Below are 18,301 nucleotides of genomic sequence, written 5' to 3' on the forward strand. Positions count from 1 at the left end.
CCCCACGGACCTTTATTTCTGACACAAAACCCGATAAACTCTGGACTATAGACTGTAAAAAAAAGCGCTGGACATATTTAAGACCGTAAATCAATATGGTGGCTAGTTATGATGTCCCTTCGTTAGCTATGTTTTGTGAAAGACTAAGCACCATTCATGTTGTCTCATTCTCTCTCTGTGACACACACACACAGAGACACACTCCCCATACAGTTATGCATAAAAATACCACAGAAAGAAAGTCAGTCAATATCACATGAATAGTGCCAGTTTTCACCTCTAAAAATCAGCATGATTACAAACGTGATACTGATTGCGATACAATTTTGCATAGGGCCCCCAGAAGTCTAGGATCGGCACTGATTATTACTGACACACAACCCAATAAACGCTGGACCATAGACTGTAAAAAAAAGCGCTGGACATATTTAAGACCGTAAATCAATATGGTGGCTAGTTATGATGTCCCTTCGTTAGCTATGTTTTGTGAAAGACTAAGAACCATTCATGTTGTATCATTCTCTCACACACACACACAGAGACACACTCCCCATACAGTTATGCATAAAAATACCACAGAAAGAAATTGTCAATATAACACAAAGAGTGCCCGCTTTCACCTCTAAAAATCAGCATGATTACAAATGTGATACTGAATTTATGCAACAGTTCGATAAACAAGAAATTAATATTAAGAGACTTGCGTTTTAGACACCATATTGCCTGTTTTTGCTCTATTTGGCCAACAAAAAAATTATTCCAAACAAAGCCACAGCACTGTTTTGCGTCTCTGAGCAGCATAACAGTGTTTCGTTCCTGAATGACATTTTTCTAAAAAGGAAACAAACCTATCTTATTATCTCTTGTATATTTAGTATTGCTCTTCAATAAAGAAAAATGACTTCTTATCCGATTACTCGATTAATCGATGGAATAATCGGTACAATACTCGATTACTAAAATAATCAATAGCTGCAGCCCTAGAGGAGATTAAGGAGCAATTGGCTCCTCAAATTACAGAATAATCATAAAGGTTCTCGCTGTTCAGTAAGGGAGTCGATTGTAAACTCAATTACAGCCCTGAATGCTTAACGGACCATGATTCAAATAGCTAAAGACCCATTCACACAGAGAAAGATAACTATAACAATAACTATATAGTAAAGGTGGGCGATATACCGATAGACATGATTAACCATTAGAAATTTGTCAACTGGTATAGATTTTGAACTTTCGTCTCTATTGCGGTTACATGCTCACGTGATGCTGCTGTGCTACGTGGTCATGAAAACTTACCATCTGAATGCATTTTTAAGCATTGATTGATTCACATTGTTTAAAAACAAGTGATTTTAAGCAGTTGAAAAGCAATAAGCTGCATAAGAGAACTCATTTTGACTCAATTTCAACTCTTTCAACGCTGTCTGAGAGATGCGCACACATGAAGACGGTGCTCATAGAGTGTGGGAGTATTTAATTTTTGCCGCTTTAAAGGCCTGGAACAGTTAAATACACACACTTGTATGTGTCAAAATGGCAATCTTCGCAAGTATCCTTGTAAACACAGTAATTTAGGTCTTAAGTGAAAGCAAACAGCTGGAAAAGAAAACGTGTAACAGTATATTAGATCTGGGCAGCTCTTAAAGTAATAGCAGTCTAATATTCCTGCTAGCTCTTAAAGTAATAGCAGTCTAATATTCCTGCTGTCTGTCATTCTAGTTACAAAAGAGAGAAAATGTCTCACTGCTCTTGACTAAATCACTTTTGCAACTTTAATAAAAATAAATACACATTTAATTTACACAGTGAAGAATATGCAGTGTTTTTATTCAATTACTTTATACAAGATATGTAGCATTTCTTATTTATTTGTTCTACTGAAGTTTTGCATTCTATTGATTGTAATTAGTTTCTTATTCTTAATCGCTAACTGCTTACTTGTCTTCAGTGAGCTTGAGTTGTTTTTTGTTTTTTTTTAATTTAGGCAAGCATTAGTTTTTGTGATATTGCCACTGACAAGAATTATGAAATTTCTATGGAATCAAATTTTGGTATCAAAGGCCTTATTGAAAGCAAAAATAAATAGTTAATTAGTTAATTAATAGTATATAAATTAATAATAAATAGTTAGTAGTAATATATAATATGTAATAACTAGATATAGTTACCATCTTTAGAGTGAACAAGCCTTTCGTCACAAGCGACTTTTGAAAAAACTGTGAATCTTGTGACTGACTCATTAAAAAAAAACAGTTTATAAGAGTCACTTCCTGATGAATCAAGCACAGACATGGAAAAATGCCTTAAATAATTTAATTTCACTATGAGGGGTCGGACATTTCAGAAAGGATATGAAAGACAGAGCCTTGTTCCTGAAGTCCACCACAGTGTATCCACTAACCAATGGATCCACAAAGCTGATCATGTGATGGCGACACTGGGCTTGCTCCTCCTCTGTAACCTTATTGGTGATGATGTCCAGCCCTTTATAAACCTGCAGTGAGAAACCAACGAGATCATATAAACAATGAAGCAGCAAGAAGAAATTTATGTACAGTAAAGTATGGAGGAATGTAGTAAAGGTTGCATGCTTCATACACCACATTACTGTTTTCGCTTGGTTCATCATGACATGATAACTACATGAAACTTTAAAGAGAATCCTTTCAAAAACTGTCCAGTGAGACAGGCAAAACAGGTCACAATCACTTTTTCGCTCTGTCCTACATAACTATTGTCATGATTCTTCATGAGGATTGCAGTGTTTGTGTGACTATTGTGTAGCAGCAGAAAGACATTTGTGAGCACCTCAACAGAAAGATCTATTATCTTTGATGAACCTCAATGAAAACATTGGATTCCAGTATATGAATGAACAAGAACCAGCTCTGAATTTTCAACCCTTGTTAAGTGGCATCAGTCTATAAGCAGACACCACAAAGTGTTGTGGTCATTCAAGGAACTTGTCAGGGGTGTCAGCAGGGTTTCAAAATCAAGGGCATGCGTGCACCGCCGTGGCTAAATTCAGAACAGCGTACCGTAACTCCTCTGCCCTTGCGTGCCGATTTCGGCAAGTTAGGAAGAAATGCTACTGAATTATTGAGATCTTTTCCCTTGTGCTCTCCACAGGACATCCCTGCCAGCGAAATCATGGTGAGGTGAATGGGGAGAACAGCATATGAGGAGACAGGAATTCAGCCCATTCTCTCCAGAGCAGAATGGTAAACACTAATAAAGGGGTGCGATTAAAACATGCAGAAGGTCTTAATCGCCTCAGAACTTGGCATGGTACTGCCGTTCTGTTTTTTACTGCCCAAGTAGAACGCCTGCTTTTTAGAGCCAGCCCTCTTGAACGCAATATTTCGAATTTACAGGCTTCTAACTCTGTGAAAACTTGGAATCAATAACAGCTGTTTTTCGATCTTGAAATAAAACTAAAACACAGAGTTGGGTCACTAAGCTTGTTAAGATAGACTAATAAAGCAGGGAGTTTACCAACAACCACATAAACTTTCATAAATGCGGAGCCTGAGTACAAAACACAACATTTTTGGTCACTGTAGCTCTGTTGCCAAAAACAATGTGGTGAAACTAAAGTTCATCAGGTCAGGACAAGTTGCTGAATACGTTTATATGTAAACGTGGGTGTTCATTTGTTAATTTGCCTTGCTATTTTCCATAAACCGCCTGAATGGACAATCATTCGCATCAAATCCTCAAGAGTTACCTATGAAAAGAGCATTTTAAGACCACTAGAAAACTGAATGTTGAGACTGCAGATACTCAGCTAATAATGTAGCATTATGAGGGATCGATACAGCAAATCACATGGCCTGAGAGACCAGCATGCTGGGAGCTCCACAGCTCTGTAGCGAGGGCATTTCAGGTCAGGTGTCAGACAAACAAATGAGGGTGGTGACGAGTTCTACAGATGGTGGAAACAGCACCTGATATGGTGGGTGGATCTTTAAAATGTTAATTAAAAAAAGACAGAAAAGAACGATAATTGTGCTACTGACACAGAAGAAAATAAATTGTTGAATAAAGTCATTATTTTTGTTTTCTTTGTGCACAAAAAGTATTCTCGTAGCTTCATAAAATTAATGTTGAACTGATGTCGCATTAACTATTTTAACGATGTCCCTACTACATTTCATGGCCTTGAACATGTCAGTTGCGTTGCTGTCTATGGAGGGTCAGAAAGCTCTCAGATTTAATCAAAAATATCTTAATTTGTGTTCCGAAGATGAACGAAGATCTTACAGGTCTGGAAACGACATGAGGGTGAGTAATTAATGAGAGAATTTTCATTTTTGGGTGAATTATCCCTCTTATGTAAAGCATCAACAGAGATGAGAGATAGATGAAAATCTACCCCAAAGTGACATTCATTCATGATTGAAACTGCAGTTAACACGAGAGTGAAACCAATCGGTTTGATTCAGTTTTGTCTATTGCCTCATTTAAGTGGCTCTGACTGTATATGATCACAACTTTTTTCACAACTTGAATTGTACTCCAATTTCCCACATTATTTTCTACAGTAGGAAATATAATTGCATACAAAAATAATACTGACAGGAACTAAAGTATAGTTGCAATAAAGAGGTGTGTGGGTGGGGATTAAAGAATCGCAATATACATTCAGGATGCAACACGTTCCATCAAGGTTAGATCTGAGAGAAAAACCATTGAGTTTGACCACTGAAATTCCACATAACTAAAAACCAAGAAATCTTGCAGCTACCACAGAAAAAAAAAAATTGCATGTGTTCTTCCGTTCTTCCAAGAGGTTGTATAGGGCCCCTAGCATGTATGAGCTACCCTCCAGGAAAAGACTAAAATGACATAAAAGAGACCAGAAATAGGAGGTGGGGGGTGCATGTGTGTGGCAAATATGACAGAAGACCCTGTGAATGCAGAGCCTGGTCATGTGGCTCTCATTTGGGGCCACGTTTCTTAAGTGCTGCAGGCATTAGCGGGTTTTGTTCCCTGCATCTGTTTGTTACCCTCTTTCATTAGGCTCCGTACCAGCCTCTCACTGATACAGAGCCCACCCTGCGCTCCAGGCTTCAAATGACCAGTGCGCCCCTTCCCCATGAGTTTATTTAATTTTTATTTGCTCTAGTAGTTTAATAGAAGGCATATTTAATCTGGCACAAATGCAGACGTGCCTGTGAGGGACGGAAGTTCGATGTGTCATGCTGGTGTATAACATGTTGTCAATCATTTTACAGATGAAACTGGAATATTTTGTCCATTGAAAATGTGTGGATAGTCATTTTAAATGTCAAAGTACAGCATATAAAAGACTGTTTCATGGGGAAACATCTGTAACTGGCTATCGTTTAATGAATTGTCACAAGCTTGCTTGTTAGGAAATTGATGGCAAGTTTCTTGCAAAAACAAATTTCGATCTGAACCAGAATTTCACCTATTAAATTTTTTCCAAAAAAATGTCCAATGTTTCATGCAACATTTTTGTTTGTACAAGTACAGTTCATTCAATGTGTTGTTTAATTGTGTACCTTGGACATGTTTAATTTGACTGATTAAGCCATTGAAGATTATTTTTTTACTATTAGCCTTTGTTGCGTTTGCCTCGTTTTGTCTGGTTGACGTCGCAGTGCTGAAGTCCTGCTGTTTGGTCTTATGCCCTTCCATGACTTGAATGGCAGGCATCTAATCCCATGCAGCTGCCTATGTGTGTGTGTGTGTGTGCGTGTGTGTGTGTGTGTGGACATGTTCTAGAGAGCCAGAGTGTCTAATTGAAACTCATTATTAATGAGGACAACTAGTCCACAGAGGGGGAGATTGAAAGAGAGGAGTGGAAACAGGAACAGAACAAATGTGGACTCCTTATTTCACATCCACAATTTCACATTTTCCAATTGTAAAAAAGACAATAACAGCATTTATGAGGTAGTAACAGTTGCGGCAGGGTGAGAGAATCCAAGCGCTCAGCATACACAAGAACCGAGCAAGAGACGGCCGACATGGTGATCACAAGTCTGTGTGTCGACCACAGCCCAACGGGGTGGGGACTATTTTTCTTTGTGTGAGACTGTGTGAATGAGGGTGTGTATATATGAGACCCAAAGAAAGAGAAAGACAAAGCAAAGGGAAAAGGGGGTGAATGAGCAAAAAGGGTGTAGTGAATCCAGTGACCCAAACCACAAACACTCAGACGAGTCCCCAGACAATGGCTTTAGTGTTGTTGAGCTATTAGAGCCGGCCACGGCTGATCCACACAGCACCTCAGGCCACGCACGAGACAGCTGCTCCCCACTATTCATACAGGAGGAGGGCCATCGAGTGGGAGGAACGGAGAGAAGTGACAGTGCAGCCAACAGCAAGTTGGCAATTGACTAAATATCAAACAACATTTTTGATGATGATAAAAGCTGGAATCCAGAATCACATACTGTCTAAGTACCTCATTTGATGAACCTACTTTGTGAACACTAAAAAATCAAAAGTAAGACAGATCACAATATGAGTATTTACGCACAAAAGACTGCCATTTAAATAAGTAGTCTACTTGTTCTGTATGTCTCTGTGTTTTCAGCGTCTCCTGTCTCACTACATGTGGACATGAACTTCATCTCCAGAGTTGCTCTGAGTGTCACTTCACCATTTCATCTGATACAAGACTGACATCATTTACTCAGAAAAACAAATTTTGTAAATTATTATACTGCAAAAGCTTTATGCATTCAACTGATAAGACATGCTTTTCCATTATTAAAACTGAATTGAACCATTAAAATCTAGATAAGTTCAAACAGAATTTGGGGGAAATAAAATGGAATTTGAGAAAAAATAAAACATTTCATAGGACCTTGACAGTGTAATAAATTGTTGTTAAATTTGATACGTTCTGAAGTAGTATGGCATCGGAGTACTTCATTCATTTTCTGAATAGTATGAATTTGAACATTTGGACTATTTTCACAATGTTTTTCTGCCAACTATACAGATGATATTCAGATGAAACAAAAGTCATCCATGTTGAACTGAATTTGTCTAAAAGACCTAGAGGTAGTGATTTGTAATGCCTAATGAAATAATAAAATAAATAAATAAAATTGAACATTTGCGGAGACTATAAGCTAGCAGTCTAATCGGCAAACAGTGTGCTGAGCTACTACGCAAAGCAGTTAAATACAAACTACATAAATAAACAAAGAATGAGAAATCTACTTTGGTTATATAGTATCATATTGTAACATCTCATACACAAGACTAGTAAACAAAGTCTGGGATGCACCATGTTTCACCTGGTTTATCTTCTAGGTGAAAACTGTTAGCTCAAGCATTTAGGAAAGTAATAGCACACCTCTCCTCAACAAGAGGCTTTTCATTTGTACAAATCTATGACACATTGCAATGAGAATAAATGAGAAGCATGCTTCTGTATTAGAGGTGGAAACTGCAAACTGAGTTTCTCCAACACTGTACCTCCCACTACACATCTTTAACGCCCCAATCGTGCAGTCATTCACGCTGCCCCACTCTCTTGCGTCTTTCCAAACCATTCCTCCTCTCCTCCAGGAATGGCTCTGTGAAGCCAAGCTAATAAATCATTCACAATGTCGCTCTTTCCCCTCGCTTTAGCACTATCGTGCAGTCATCATTTGTGGAAGCTTTCTGAATCGCGCCGCACTCAACACCCCACCCACAACTAACCCATTTCCGCACCTCGTTTTAGGCTTTTCTAGGAGGACAGAACAGGGCACCAGCAATGGAGAATAAATGAGACATCACTTCTATTTCTCGCTTTAGTCTGCACCGAGAGACCAGTGCGGGAGTTTAACTGGATATCAGGCCGATCTTGAGCTCTGTCGATGTGTTGTGCTGCCAATCCTAGGCGGCCAGACAGACTGACACAATTGGATTTTCATTCATTCAGCTCAAATTGAATTTAGCTGCTGGTGTGTTTGGCAAAAGGGGGGGGAAATGGTTCCTTCCAAAAGCATTTAGCGCCTGAGCAAACGCAGACAAACTGACTCGGCCCTTCAAAGCAAAAAAGGCCACATTAACCCTTCCCTTGTCATCTACATCCTTAAATTAGGTTATAAATCATTTGACAGATGTTTACACTAATAGTTCTGCCAAAAATGACAATTCTGTCATTATATATTCATGTCTTTTCAAACCAGAATGCTGTTGATTTTTGGCTGTGGAACCCACAATGTTTTCTTTTTTGAAGAATCAAGATTTTTTTTTGTCATCATTTACTTTACTGCTTTTCTTTATTTTTTATTACTTTATTTATTATTTACTGCCATGCTTTTATGGTGAACCTGGTCACTAAGAACTTATGTTGAATTGAATAGAGCTGCATGAACATTCTTCAAAAGTGATTTCTGTGTTCCACAGAAGAAATAAAAAGCCTATAAATATATGGCAGCTATAAGAGCCAATAACAAATAGAGTAAACTTGTAGTATTTTGCCAAAATTATTCAAAAATTAAATGGTAAAAATCTAAATTAAAAATAGCTCAAAGAAATCTGAATAAATAAAATTTGTATATAAATTAAATACAAATATTAAATGAAAACCTTAAAATTGAACAGAAAATATTAACAACAACAAAGTAAAAATATTTAAGTACTAAAATGACTAAAACTTAAATGAAAATAGAAATATAAAAAAATTAAAATTCATAAATATGGAATAAGCAAATACAATTACTAAAATGAAAACTAAACTGAAAATATTGAATTTGAAAATAAAAGCTAATTCCAAATTTAAATAAACACTAATAGCATACAAATAATACTAAAATAATACTGGTAACAATATATAATTCATTCTCACATATACTTTTAAAATTAGATTAGGTACAAGGGAAATACATTTAAATGAAATTTATAATGCCTGGGTGAATTATTCTATTAAAAATAAATCTCATATCAATGCAAAATTAAAATCAATTAATCAATTGACAGATGAGGCACATTGTGGCAACTGTATGACTAAACCTCTGGGAATGGATTAATTTGCAAAGCAGCCTGATTGCAATAATTGCTGGGTACATTTACATGGCAAGGCCCCTGTGAGTTACCAGTGCTGTCCATGCAGCTTTCAGACAGCAGGTTCTGTCTGCTTTGAGGTCTGATCCATTAATCCAGCATGCAGGGAGATGTTAGTGTGAACAAGTGCTCAAACAGGTACAACACCTTATCAAAGAGCTCAGAAAAAAGAAGCAGAAATTAGACCAATGCTTTAAAAGACTGCGTCCAGCAGAGTATTCAAATCAGGTTGATAAATGATTCTCTTTGAATTACGGTTATACCGTGAAACAGGAGAGCACAGATAAGTCAAGGCCTGTCATTTGTCATGTGGGGAAAGTTAGTGGAAGAGAGAGGGAGAGAGGCAGAAAATCCTGAGTCCCCAACTAAGCAAGCCAGAGGCGACAGCGGCAAGGAACCTAAACTCCATCGGTGACAGAATGGAGAAAAAAACCTTGGGAGAAACCAGGCTCAGTTGGGGGGAGAACTGGCCAGACAAAACCAGCAGTTCAATTCCAGGCTGCAGCAATGTCACATTGTTCACTTCACATCATGTCATAATGTTAAATAAAGTTCAGGTAAATAGTTATTGAGTATGGACATTCAAGGCTCTTGTGCTCAGCTGAGAGTCGGTTGAAACTGGTCACCAGAGAAGAATGGAGATCAAGAGAAAGGAAACGCTTCAGAGACAAGCTGCATTTACTAAAGCAGGGCTCGCAAAATCGCAAGCCCGACGTCCCGGGGCTATTGTGTTTTCCAGTCGGGCTACCAAAATGTATGACCGCCCTGCCCGACGGGCTATCTTGAATAGTGATATAAAATTCCTAACTTGATTCGCGTTGTTCACTCGCTTGTAGGGGTGAAACGGAATAGTAGTTGATTGTTTGCACTTGTTTCTAAGTCTTGCCGATTTAAACATTCAAGTGTTCTAAAACATTCGCGTGCATTCGGAGCTAGCGCGCTGGTTTCTGGTTACAGAGAGCTGCGTTTCAGACAATGCGTGTACACAGAATTGATTCCTCTTTCGCGTATCCTTGCTTCTGAATGAACACATACACACAAAATTATCTCAAAATAATTGTCTCTGCAAGTATTCTCGTAAACACAGTCACCAAAATGTATCACCACTCTGCCCGACGGGCTACCTTAAATACATATCTCCCGTGGGTCCTTAGAAACTCCTAAAGTGAGTTGTATCAAACTTAAAGGTCCCCTGAAGTGCCTTGAAACACTCAGCGTTGTTCTATGTGGTGACGTAATTTCACCTGAAACAGGAAGACAGGGCGGGACATATCGAGCAGCCCCGCTCCCTTTTTAAATTAGCCAATAGTGTTTTGTTTATATCTGCACGGGTCACTCAGAGCCGTTGAGCTCGGTAAAGCCACATTTGACAGCCACAGTCTAATAGATTACCCCCTAGATTCAATATGAAACTCTTGGTAAACAAAATAGTGATCATAATCATGCTGAAGCTGTGTAGTTTTAAAAGTGTTTAAATATATGCCGACTCGCGCATATGGTCCGCTCCGTGCGATCGCGTCTCTGGACCGGAGCCAAAGTCAGACTGAGCGCTGCCACGGTTCGTGTGACACAACGTGAAACCAGACCTCATTTGCCCCAATCAAAAGCATATTTACACTATCTGAATCGTTCCCTATCGCCTACATTGTACACTGCATGCCATTCACTGTAGAGGAAATACTACACTGTGAACAAGACCGATCTCAGCTGCAGCTTCTATTTATAGTGTAGGGGGCGGGCGCTTCGGCTTCTAGAGAGTGTTTGATTGGTCAGAAGATTTGATGAGAAGATGAAGTACGATGTGACGTCAAAAAAATCGTTGAGCTACACTATCTGAATCGTTCCCTATCGCCTACATTGTACACTGCATGCCATTCACTGTAGAGGAAATACTACACTGTGAACAAGACCGATCTCAGCTGCAGCTTCTATTTATAGTGTAGGGGGCGGGCGCTTCGGCTTCTAGAGAGTGTTTGATTGGTCAGAAGATTTGATGAGAAGATGAAAGTACGATGTGACGTCAAAAAAATCGTTGAGCTGTTTTGGCAGAAGTGACGAACTAAAAACTTTGAATGCTTATATCTTCTAAATGTGAATTTTGTCTCTGTTTTGGAGCACACTGCCTTATATATATAACCTTAAGACTAACATATTGGTACTAACATGGGGTCTTTAAGGCCATAAAAAGTTTTAAATGCATTAAATGGTATAAGAAATGTCTTAATTATAATTTCAAGAGGTCTTACAGTTGGGGACGGAAAGACAACAGTCGCGATACGGCTGGATTGAACTTCAGAAGGCAATAATGTCATTGAATAAATATGCGCGCTGCACATGTCAAGTCAAAACGCGGCACGTTTGTCTTTATTTGAATGTATCTGAAGGGAACCGAATGTCCTCAGAAACGTGTCGTTGGCATTTTAATTTTATGAGCACGGAGCTGCTTTGTGTACAGCCATTACCGGGGAAACCGCAATATTTCAGAGCTCCTAAAGCACCACCTCGTGGCAGAGAATGAATTTGCATTTCCAATAAGCCTTTCTTGCTGTTTATGGTCAGATCAATGCAAAAAATCTAAACAATTAAGTTTTAAATTACCAATTTATATGCTTGATTTATCCCTTTTCATAAAAATGAAGGCTGAAATGCTGTTGTATAAGATTTTAGTTTTTGTGAAAACGTGTATCTGAACTGTTAATCATTTATAGTAATTTTATGGCTCAGTACTGTATGTTACCACAGACATTGTCCAAGCCCACTCATACGGTGTTCATTTTACTTGTGCAGCACTTAAAATGGGTCATAAAGTGGGACATTTAAACTCCTATCTGATTTCACATTATATATATATATATATATATATATATTTAAGGATTAGGGAGTGTGCAATAACAGTACAGATGCTTTACTTGGCAAACACAACTAATAAAGCAGTTATGGAATAGCAAAAAAAGGCTAGACATACAAAAATGCAAGTCAAATTTTTAAGGATAGCCATCAAATTTCTAAGGAAAGTTATATAATAGAGCAATCGACATAAGAATACTTTGCCAATGATGTAATCTATGTGCTGGATTTATACAGATTATGTAATTAGCTGAGAAAATTGTCATAATTTTAAATATATACGTCAGAGTTCTTAATCGTATGTCCTGACACACTTTCAAACCATAAAATACATGAACTACACCCAGTTCAGCTTTGGGAATGGGCCAAATTTCCACATCCTGAATGAGGCTTTAATGTACGATTAAACTGACCCAAATTCAACAGCAGAAAAGTCCCTTTCTACAGAGAATAATAGACAAGCCTATATGCAAATGCGGTACCGAACCTTCACTAAGCCCACCCCCTGAGTTCCCAGGCCTTGCTTCCTGAGGCCCTGAGAGCACAAAAGTGGTCCATGCAGCCAAGGCCTTTTCATCGGTTACTGACATAGACTTGGTAGAGAATGCAGCCCCACAGCTATTTCACCTGATCATAGCTGCAAGGAGCTGGATGATCTGGTATTAAAACTAAAGTTGACAAACTGACAGAGTAAAGCCTCGTTCCAATTATTAATATTTGCAAGAACAATACAGTACTCAAGGCAACCAGACAAGTCTGATTAAACCAAAATGTATTTGCATACACAAAGTAAAGCTACAGTGTGCAAGTAGTGAATGTCCAACACATTTGAAATCGTCATCGGCAGTGACCAATGAGCTTCTACTCACACTGAGGAACTAACAAGCCACAGTCATATTCAAATATGATTCAAACCTCATATTTCACACATTACAAACGTAGATTGTTATCCTACACCAGTACACAGCTAATGTATTTTCAAATATTTTTGTTAATTTTTGGAAATCCCTACAGTTAAGTGAATGGAATTCACTGTTGTAATTACTGTGGATAGCTGTACAGGCATTTGTTGTTAACAAAGCAAACCCTTTTCTGTGAATTTTGCACACTCTCACCAAACTTACTTACTCCCAGAATGGACGTTTGGGGGCAGAGCATGGAAAAGAAATAGAAGCCATTCACATTATTAGAAGTCAATGTATCATCTACAGTGTTTCCTACAGACTTACACTCTATGTGTGGCGGCACATCCCCGGGGGGGAAATAAATATACTATATACACATGTATATGCAAATTCATTCTCTGCCAGTAGGAGGCACTTTTAGAATGGGTGAAATAGAGGTTTCCCCAGTAACGGCAGTACACAAAGCAGCACCGCACTCATAAACACTGCTTTATCACGCATTACATGCAAGATGAAATGAAAATGACATCGAAAATTTTCTGAAGACACACGGTTTCCGATATAAAAACACCTGTGCCACGTTTTGATTTTGAAACGTGCAGTGCTTATGTTTATTCAACGAAGTCAAAGCCTTTTGGAAAATCTATTTGTGGTGGTCAGTTTTGATATTGTGGCAACCCACCACAAATAAAACAATGTATGGGAAACACTGATATAGGGATGTCACGAGAACCGATACTATGGTACAGAGTTGGTATAAACATTTTAAAATCCTGCCGGTACTTGTTTTTCTTCAATAGCGTAAGTACCGATGGTACTGAAGGTAGCCACTAGCAAGGCTGCAATTCTTCTGGAACTGACAGATGGAGGTGGAGCATACTCCTAGAAGTGTTTCAGTCAGTCCTCAAAGGGTAAAGAAAAAGAAAAAAACACCTACAAGCACAGAAGAACTAAACGTGGAAGATGGTGATGATATATAAATAGGATTGTGTGAGATTTAAATGAGAGCGCGCAGCTCTGAAAGCATGAGCACTGCGCATGATCACACACACATAAAGTTACGGTCTGTCTGACAGCTTACAGCTTGTTCATTCATTGTGTATCCGTCTGCAGATTATCCCTATTAACATTATTGGCTAATATTACTGGTTTAAATCAATTTTGTTTATGTTAATGGTTTTAAAAAATATATATTTTCGGCCTGCCAGTATGTCAGTAAATGTAAACAAATGCTTGCATTCAGAGTGTGTGTGTGTGTGTGTGTGTGGGTGAGAGAGAGAGAGAGAGTGCATGCGTGTTTGTGTGTATTATTTGAAGGCCAAGTGCCACTAATATTTTGTTTTTGTAATGTTAAATAAAGGAGTTACTGTTTAAGTATTATTGTTATTTTTTACCTTTGGTATCGACTATCGGTATTGAGTATCGTGTACTTTTAGTGGTATCGGTACCGACTACTAGATTTTTGGTATCGTGACATACCTAGTATCATCAGAATGATTTTGAGCATAAGAAACAACATTTATGCGTCAGTTCCTGTCAGATTTTGTTGCTGATTTTAAGTATGTGGTGAGCCTTTCATTATGTTCTTGTTTTTTCTCAGGATTTCCTCATTCAAGCAGACAGCACTTGGTCTTGCATGCCTGAAATAACTGCCCAGAGGCATTGCAAATATGGCCACCGAGTGAACAGACTTTCCTTGATAGAGACTCAATTCAATCATTTCTGTACCTGAATACTAAACCTAAATGAAAAAATGTAAAAGCACTCTTTATTTAATTTGTATCTTTGTCATATTGTTTGCACTATGCTTCTGTGTTCTCATTTTTAATAACAAAAACAAATGGATGATGGCATTGTCTATCGGCCCAACCCTATTACATAGGCCTAATCAAATTTTTTAAAAAAAGTATTTATTTATTCATTTACTTGTAGATTATATCATTGGGCGGCGTTATGCAAATCTTCCCAGATAGTGACGTAGACATGTGGGGGCGTGTTAGAACGAGCCGTTTTAGGTAGGTGTGGCTGACTCTTAACTTTTATAAAGAATATCTCTTTGGATTTGAGAGACTTTAGTCTTTGTAAATTTACAGATCTTCTTTATGCACCAAGAGCTTGTAACACTCCAAAGAGAAAGGAAAAATTGAAATCGCATCATATGACCCCTTTAAAAAACAAGTTTTCCACTGATTGTCACTCAAAATATCTGTGTAATCTGATGGAGTACTTTTTGCATGCAACATTTAAGTACATATTTCACTATATTGCTACTAACATATGATTTCTGGTCTCTTTTCGAGGGTTCTAAAAATAACAAAAGATATTTTGCCTATGTGCTGCCTTTGAGTTCACAGTGAACTGCTCAATACAACCTGGCAGAAGTGCCGAGTGCACATGCAACCAGCAAAGATGGCAGACTTTCTAATCGTGTACTTCACTAGGTATCTGCGCCAGTTAGTAAATGTCACTGGGATTCACAGGGATGCTAATGGACAGCTTTCTCCAAATATTATATAGACCTTGATATGGAGTTGGCACCAGATCGTCGACAGGAATTTTATAAGACAGCATTCATACTGTTATGCAACATGCCCTATCGTGCTCATGCTCAAGATATCTCCAGCTTTGCTCAGAAATATTCATACATAACCAAACAAATACTTAAGACTTACAAGGTAACTACTGCACATGGTGACTTCTATCTATTTAATGAAACCCATCAAAGTTAATCAAGTCAGAAAACTGAGCAATGATCACCTTTGGATTATCTATGCATATACTGCCAATTACCAAATCAACTAAAAAATATGTAACCAATTATTACACGCTGCTTGTCATAAACCTGGTGTTAGAGGCAGAGATCAGTAGACACGACTTTAATCTTGGCTTTACGTCAAATTTATGAATTCGCGTGGAGCATTGTCAAAAATGGCGACCAGTGGTGGACACGAGGAAATAAAATAACTCCAAAACCTCAAACGTATACGATGCGCTATGCAAAACGTTTAAACAACGTTAGCTCCAAACTATTTTCGGGGGGGGGGAGGAAACGAATTACTAGTCATATTTTGGAGTCCAAATGCTTTTGGCCTACTGATGTCCTAGTTTAATGCGATATTAAACTTGCTGCATTTAATTGTTAAACCAAAACAAAGCTTCCTGACAAATCAGCCTGTTCCAGTAGAAAGCATTAAATATTTAATTTTACAGCACTGCTGTTTTAAAATGCCCTGTCATTTATTAATCGCAATGCCCTTTCACGTGCTCCCGTTTGACAGATGATGCTGCGGATCGCTCAACTCACCTGCATGGAATCGGCACTTATAATTTCCCCATTAAGCCTTTTCCCGATCTCGATAGCCAGTTTGGATTTGCCCGTTCCCGTAGCTCCTAAAATCACCACTATAGACGGGCTGATGCCTTCCTGGAGCACACGCGTGGCGGCCGCCATGACAGCAACTTCTCAGGGCTGTAGAATGATCTGAGCATGCGCGGTGATTTCGCAACGGAGGCGGGAACTGTATCCAAGCAACTAAAACTGTTTCCATAGGAACGGGATTGAAGGATTCAATTTGAGAATGTTGAAAATGTACGGGAAGCTAAGGGTGTTTCATTCAGAAATAGGACAAAAGTTCAACAATCGAACAAAAAGTGCTTGGAAAACAGGAATTGTAATATATATGGACAATAAATTGGCACTGCTTGTTGCAAACATGGAAGAATCTAGTAAATATGTTTAAATATTTTTAATCAAAAAAATCAAATATTTGATTTGTATCAGTTATCTATTTTAGTTTTAGTTACAGTTGTAGTAATGTTGTCATTTTATTAGTTTTTTATTATGTCTATATAGGTTTTTTATTAAGTTTTAGTTTTATTTTTTGGTGTTTGGCTTAGTGTTCTGTTAGAATCATTATTATACTCATACCTTTTGCTCTTTTAATATTTTGAATTGTTTTTAGCTTTATTTTTATTTTTTATTTTAATTTAAATGTTTAGTTTTTAAATGTTGTATGCATTTGTCATTTTTATTTAATTTCTTTTATTTTCTTAAATGTGTATATATATAGTATTTATAGAGTTTTAGCTTTTAGTTTTAATTACTTTTTCTTATTTGTAAGTCGCTTTGGATAAAAGCGTCTGCTAAATGACTAAAAGTAAAAGTAAAGTAAATCCTGTTAGCTCTAATAACATTGTGCTAGCAGTGCTGGGTAGTAACTGATTACGTTACATGTATAATTGACATAAAATGTATTAATTTATTTATTCATTCATTCGTTTAGATTATATTACATTTTAAAATATTCATAATCAGGTTACAGTTACTTTTTATGGATTGCATGATTACATGTTATTCACACAATGGCAGTAAATCATTCATAATTTATCGATTGACCCCTGATTCTCTCTAAAAATCATACCGTTTAGCTTTCACTATATTCACAATATAAAATGGTTGTGTACATATCATGTAAATACATTTGCAAACCATGCTTTTAAATTTGGTTGAAAAAAAAGCAAACTCCTTTGACATGACATATTTATTTCAATAATTTAACAAAACATTTTCATGTTTGCAGTTCGATGTGCTAAATGGTCGCATTGAATGCAGGTAAACAAATTAAATATTTCTATTTTTAGTGTTCGAATGTTTAATTTATTTTACATTTGTATGGCTTTTTATCAACTCACAAAACCACTGCAGTTCTTCAATTAAGCCCAGTTTGGCAAATCCTGGTTTAATGAATTTAATAATGTTGATATAAAAAAATGAGTTATATTTGCTTTTTTATATCAAATTTTTCATTTCATTGTAAGTTTAACAAAAAGTAATCTAAAAAGTAGTCAGAAAACTACTTAAACTAACTACAGTTTTCATAATGTAATCTATAATCAGTAATGGACTACAATTTGTAAGTAATCTACACAGCTCTGTTGGCACAGTTTTTAATGAATTTTTTGCTTTGACAACACTGTTGACTTTAGCAGGTCGACTTGTGCACCTTCCGGAAGAACACGGGTATGAATAGCTCTTCTGTCTCCATGGCAACTGAGCGTTCTGCACCAAGGAAAAGGGATATGATGTTGCCATGGCAAAGAAGGCCACTACGACGTGTCAACTAAAAGTGGCTCTCGCTAATGAAACATTCTAATCGAGTTCACACACACTCGTACAGGTGTTGATGGAGTGAAATAGTCCTTATAGTAAAACCTTGCCCTATTTTCTGGCATAACCGAGCCAGGATAATACTGTTTAAACAGTTATGCTGCATTTCATAACCAGCCATTGCCCCTCTAATCCAGATATTACTTAAGAACTGTCAAAAATCTTAAAGGGACAGTTCACCCAAATGCGATCATCATTATTTTCTAACAGCAGATCAAGAAGCTACGGGACAGCATGACCTCGTAGCTGAATTAAAAGAACATAAATGTACACTCTAAAAAATGCTGGGTTAAATACAACCCAGTGCTGGGTAAAATAGGGACAAACCCAGCAATTGGGTTGT

At 37.5% G+C, this 18,301-nt stretch overlaps 1 protein-coding gene across 5 annotated transcripts in view; it reads right to left on the reverse strand.

The window, feature by feature from the left end:
* Window positions 1-16,301, reverse strand: part of LOC107687082 (tRNA dimethylallyltransferase, mitochondrial-like) — a 74,058-nt gene extending 57,757 nt beyond the window's left edge. For all 5 annotated transcript variants that reach the window (XM_016484246.1, XM_016484244.1, XM_016484248.1 and 2 more), the window contains exons 1-2: window positions 16,096-16,301; window positions 2,354-2,494 (exon numbers count right to left, since the gene is read on the reverse strand). In XM_016484246.1, coding sequence (XP_016339732.1) covers window positions 2,354-2,494; window positions 16,096-16,242 — 288 coding nt within the window. In that variant the 5' untranslated portion in view covers window positions 16,243-16,301. The remainder of the gene's footprint in view (window positions 1-2,353; window positions 2,495-16,095) is intronic.
* Between the last annotated feature and the right edge of the window lie 2,000 nt (window positions 16,302-18,301).

This window comes from Sinocyclocheilus anshuiensis, unplaced genomic scaffold, assembly GCF_001515605.1.
Source record: "Sinocyclocheilus anshuiensis isolate Anshui unplaced genomic scaffold, SAMN03320099.WGS_v1.1 scaffold1251, whole genome shotgun sequence".
Lineage (NCBI taxonomy): Eukaryota > Metazoa > Chordata > Actinopteri > Cypriniformes > Cyprinidae > Sinocyclocheilus > Sinocyclocheilus anshuiensis.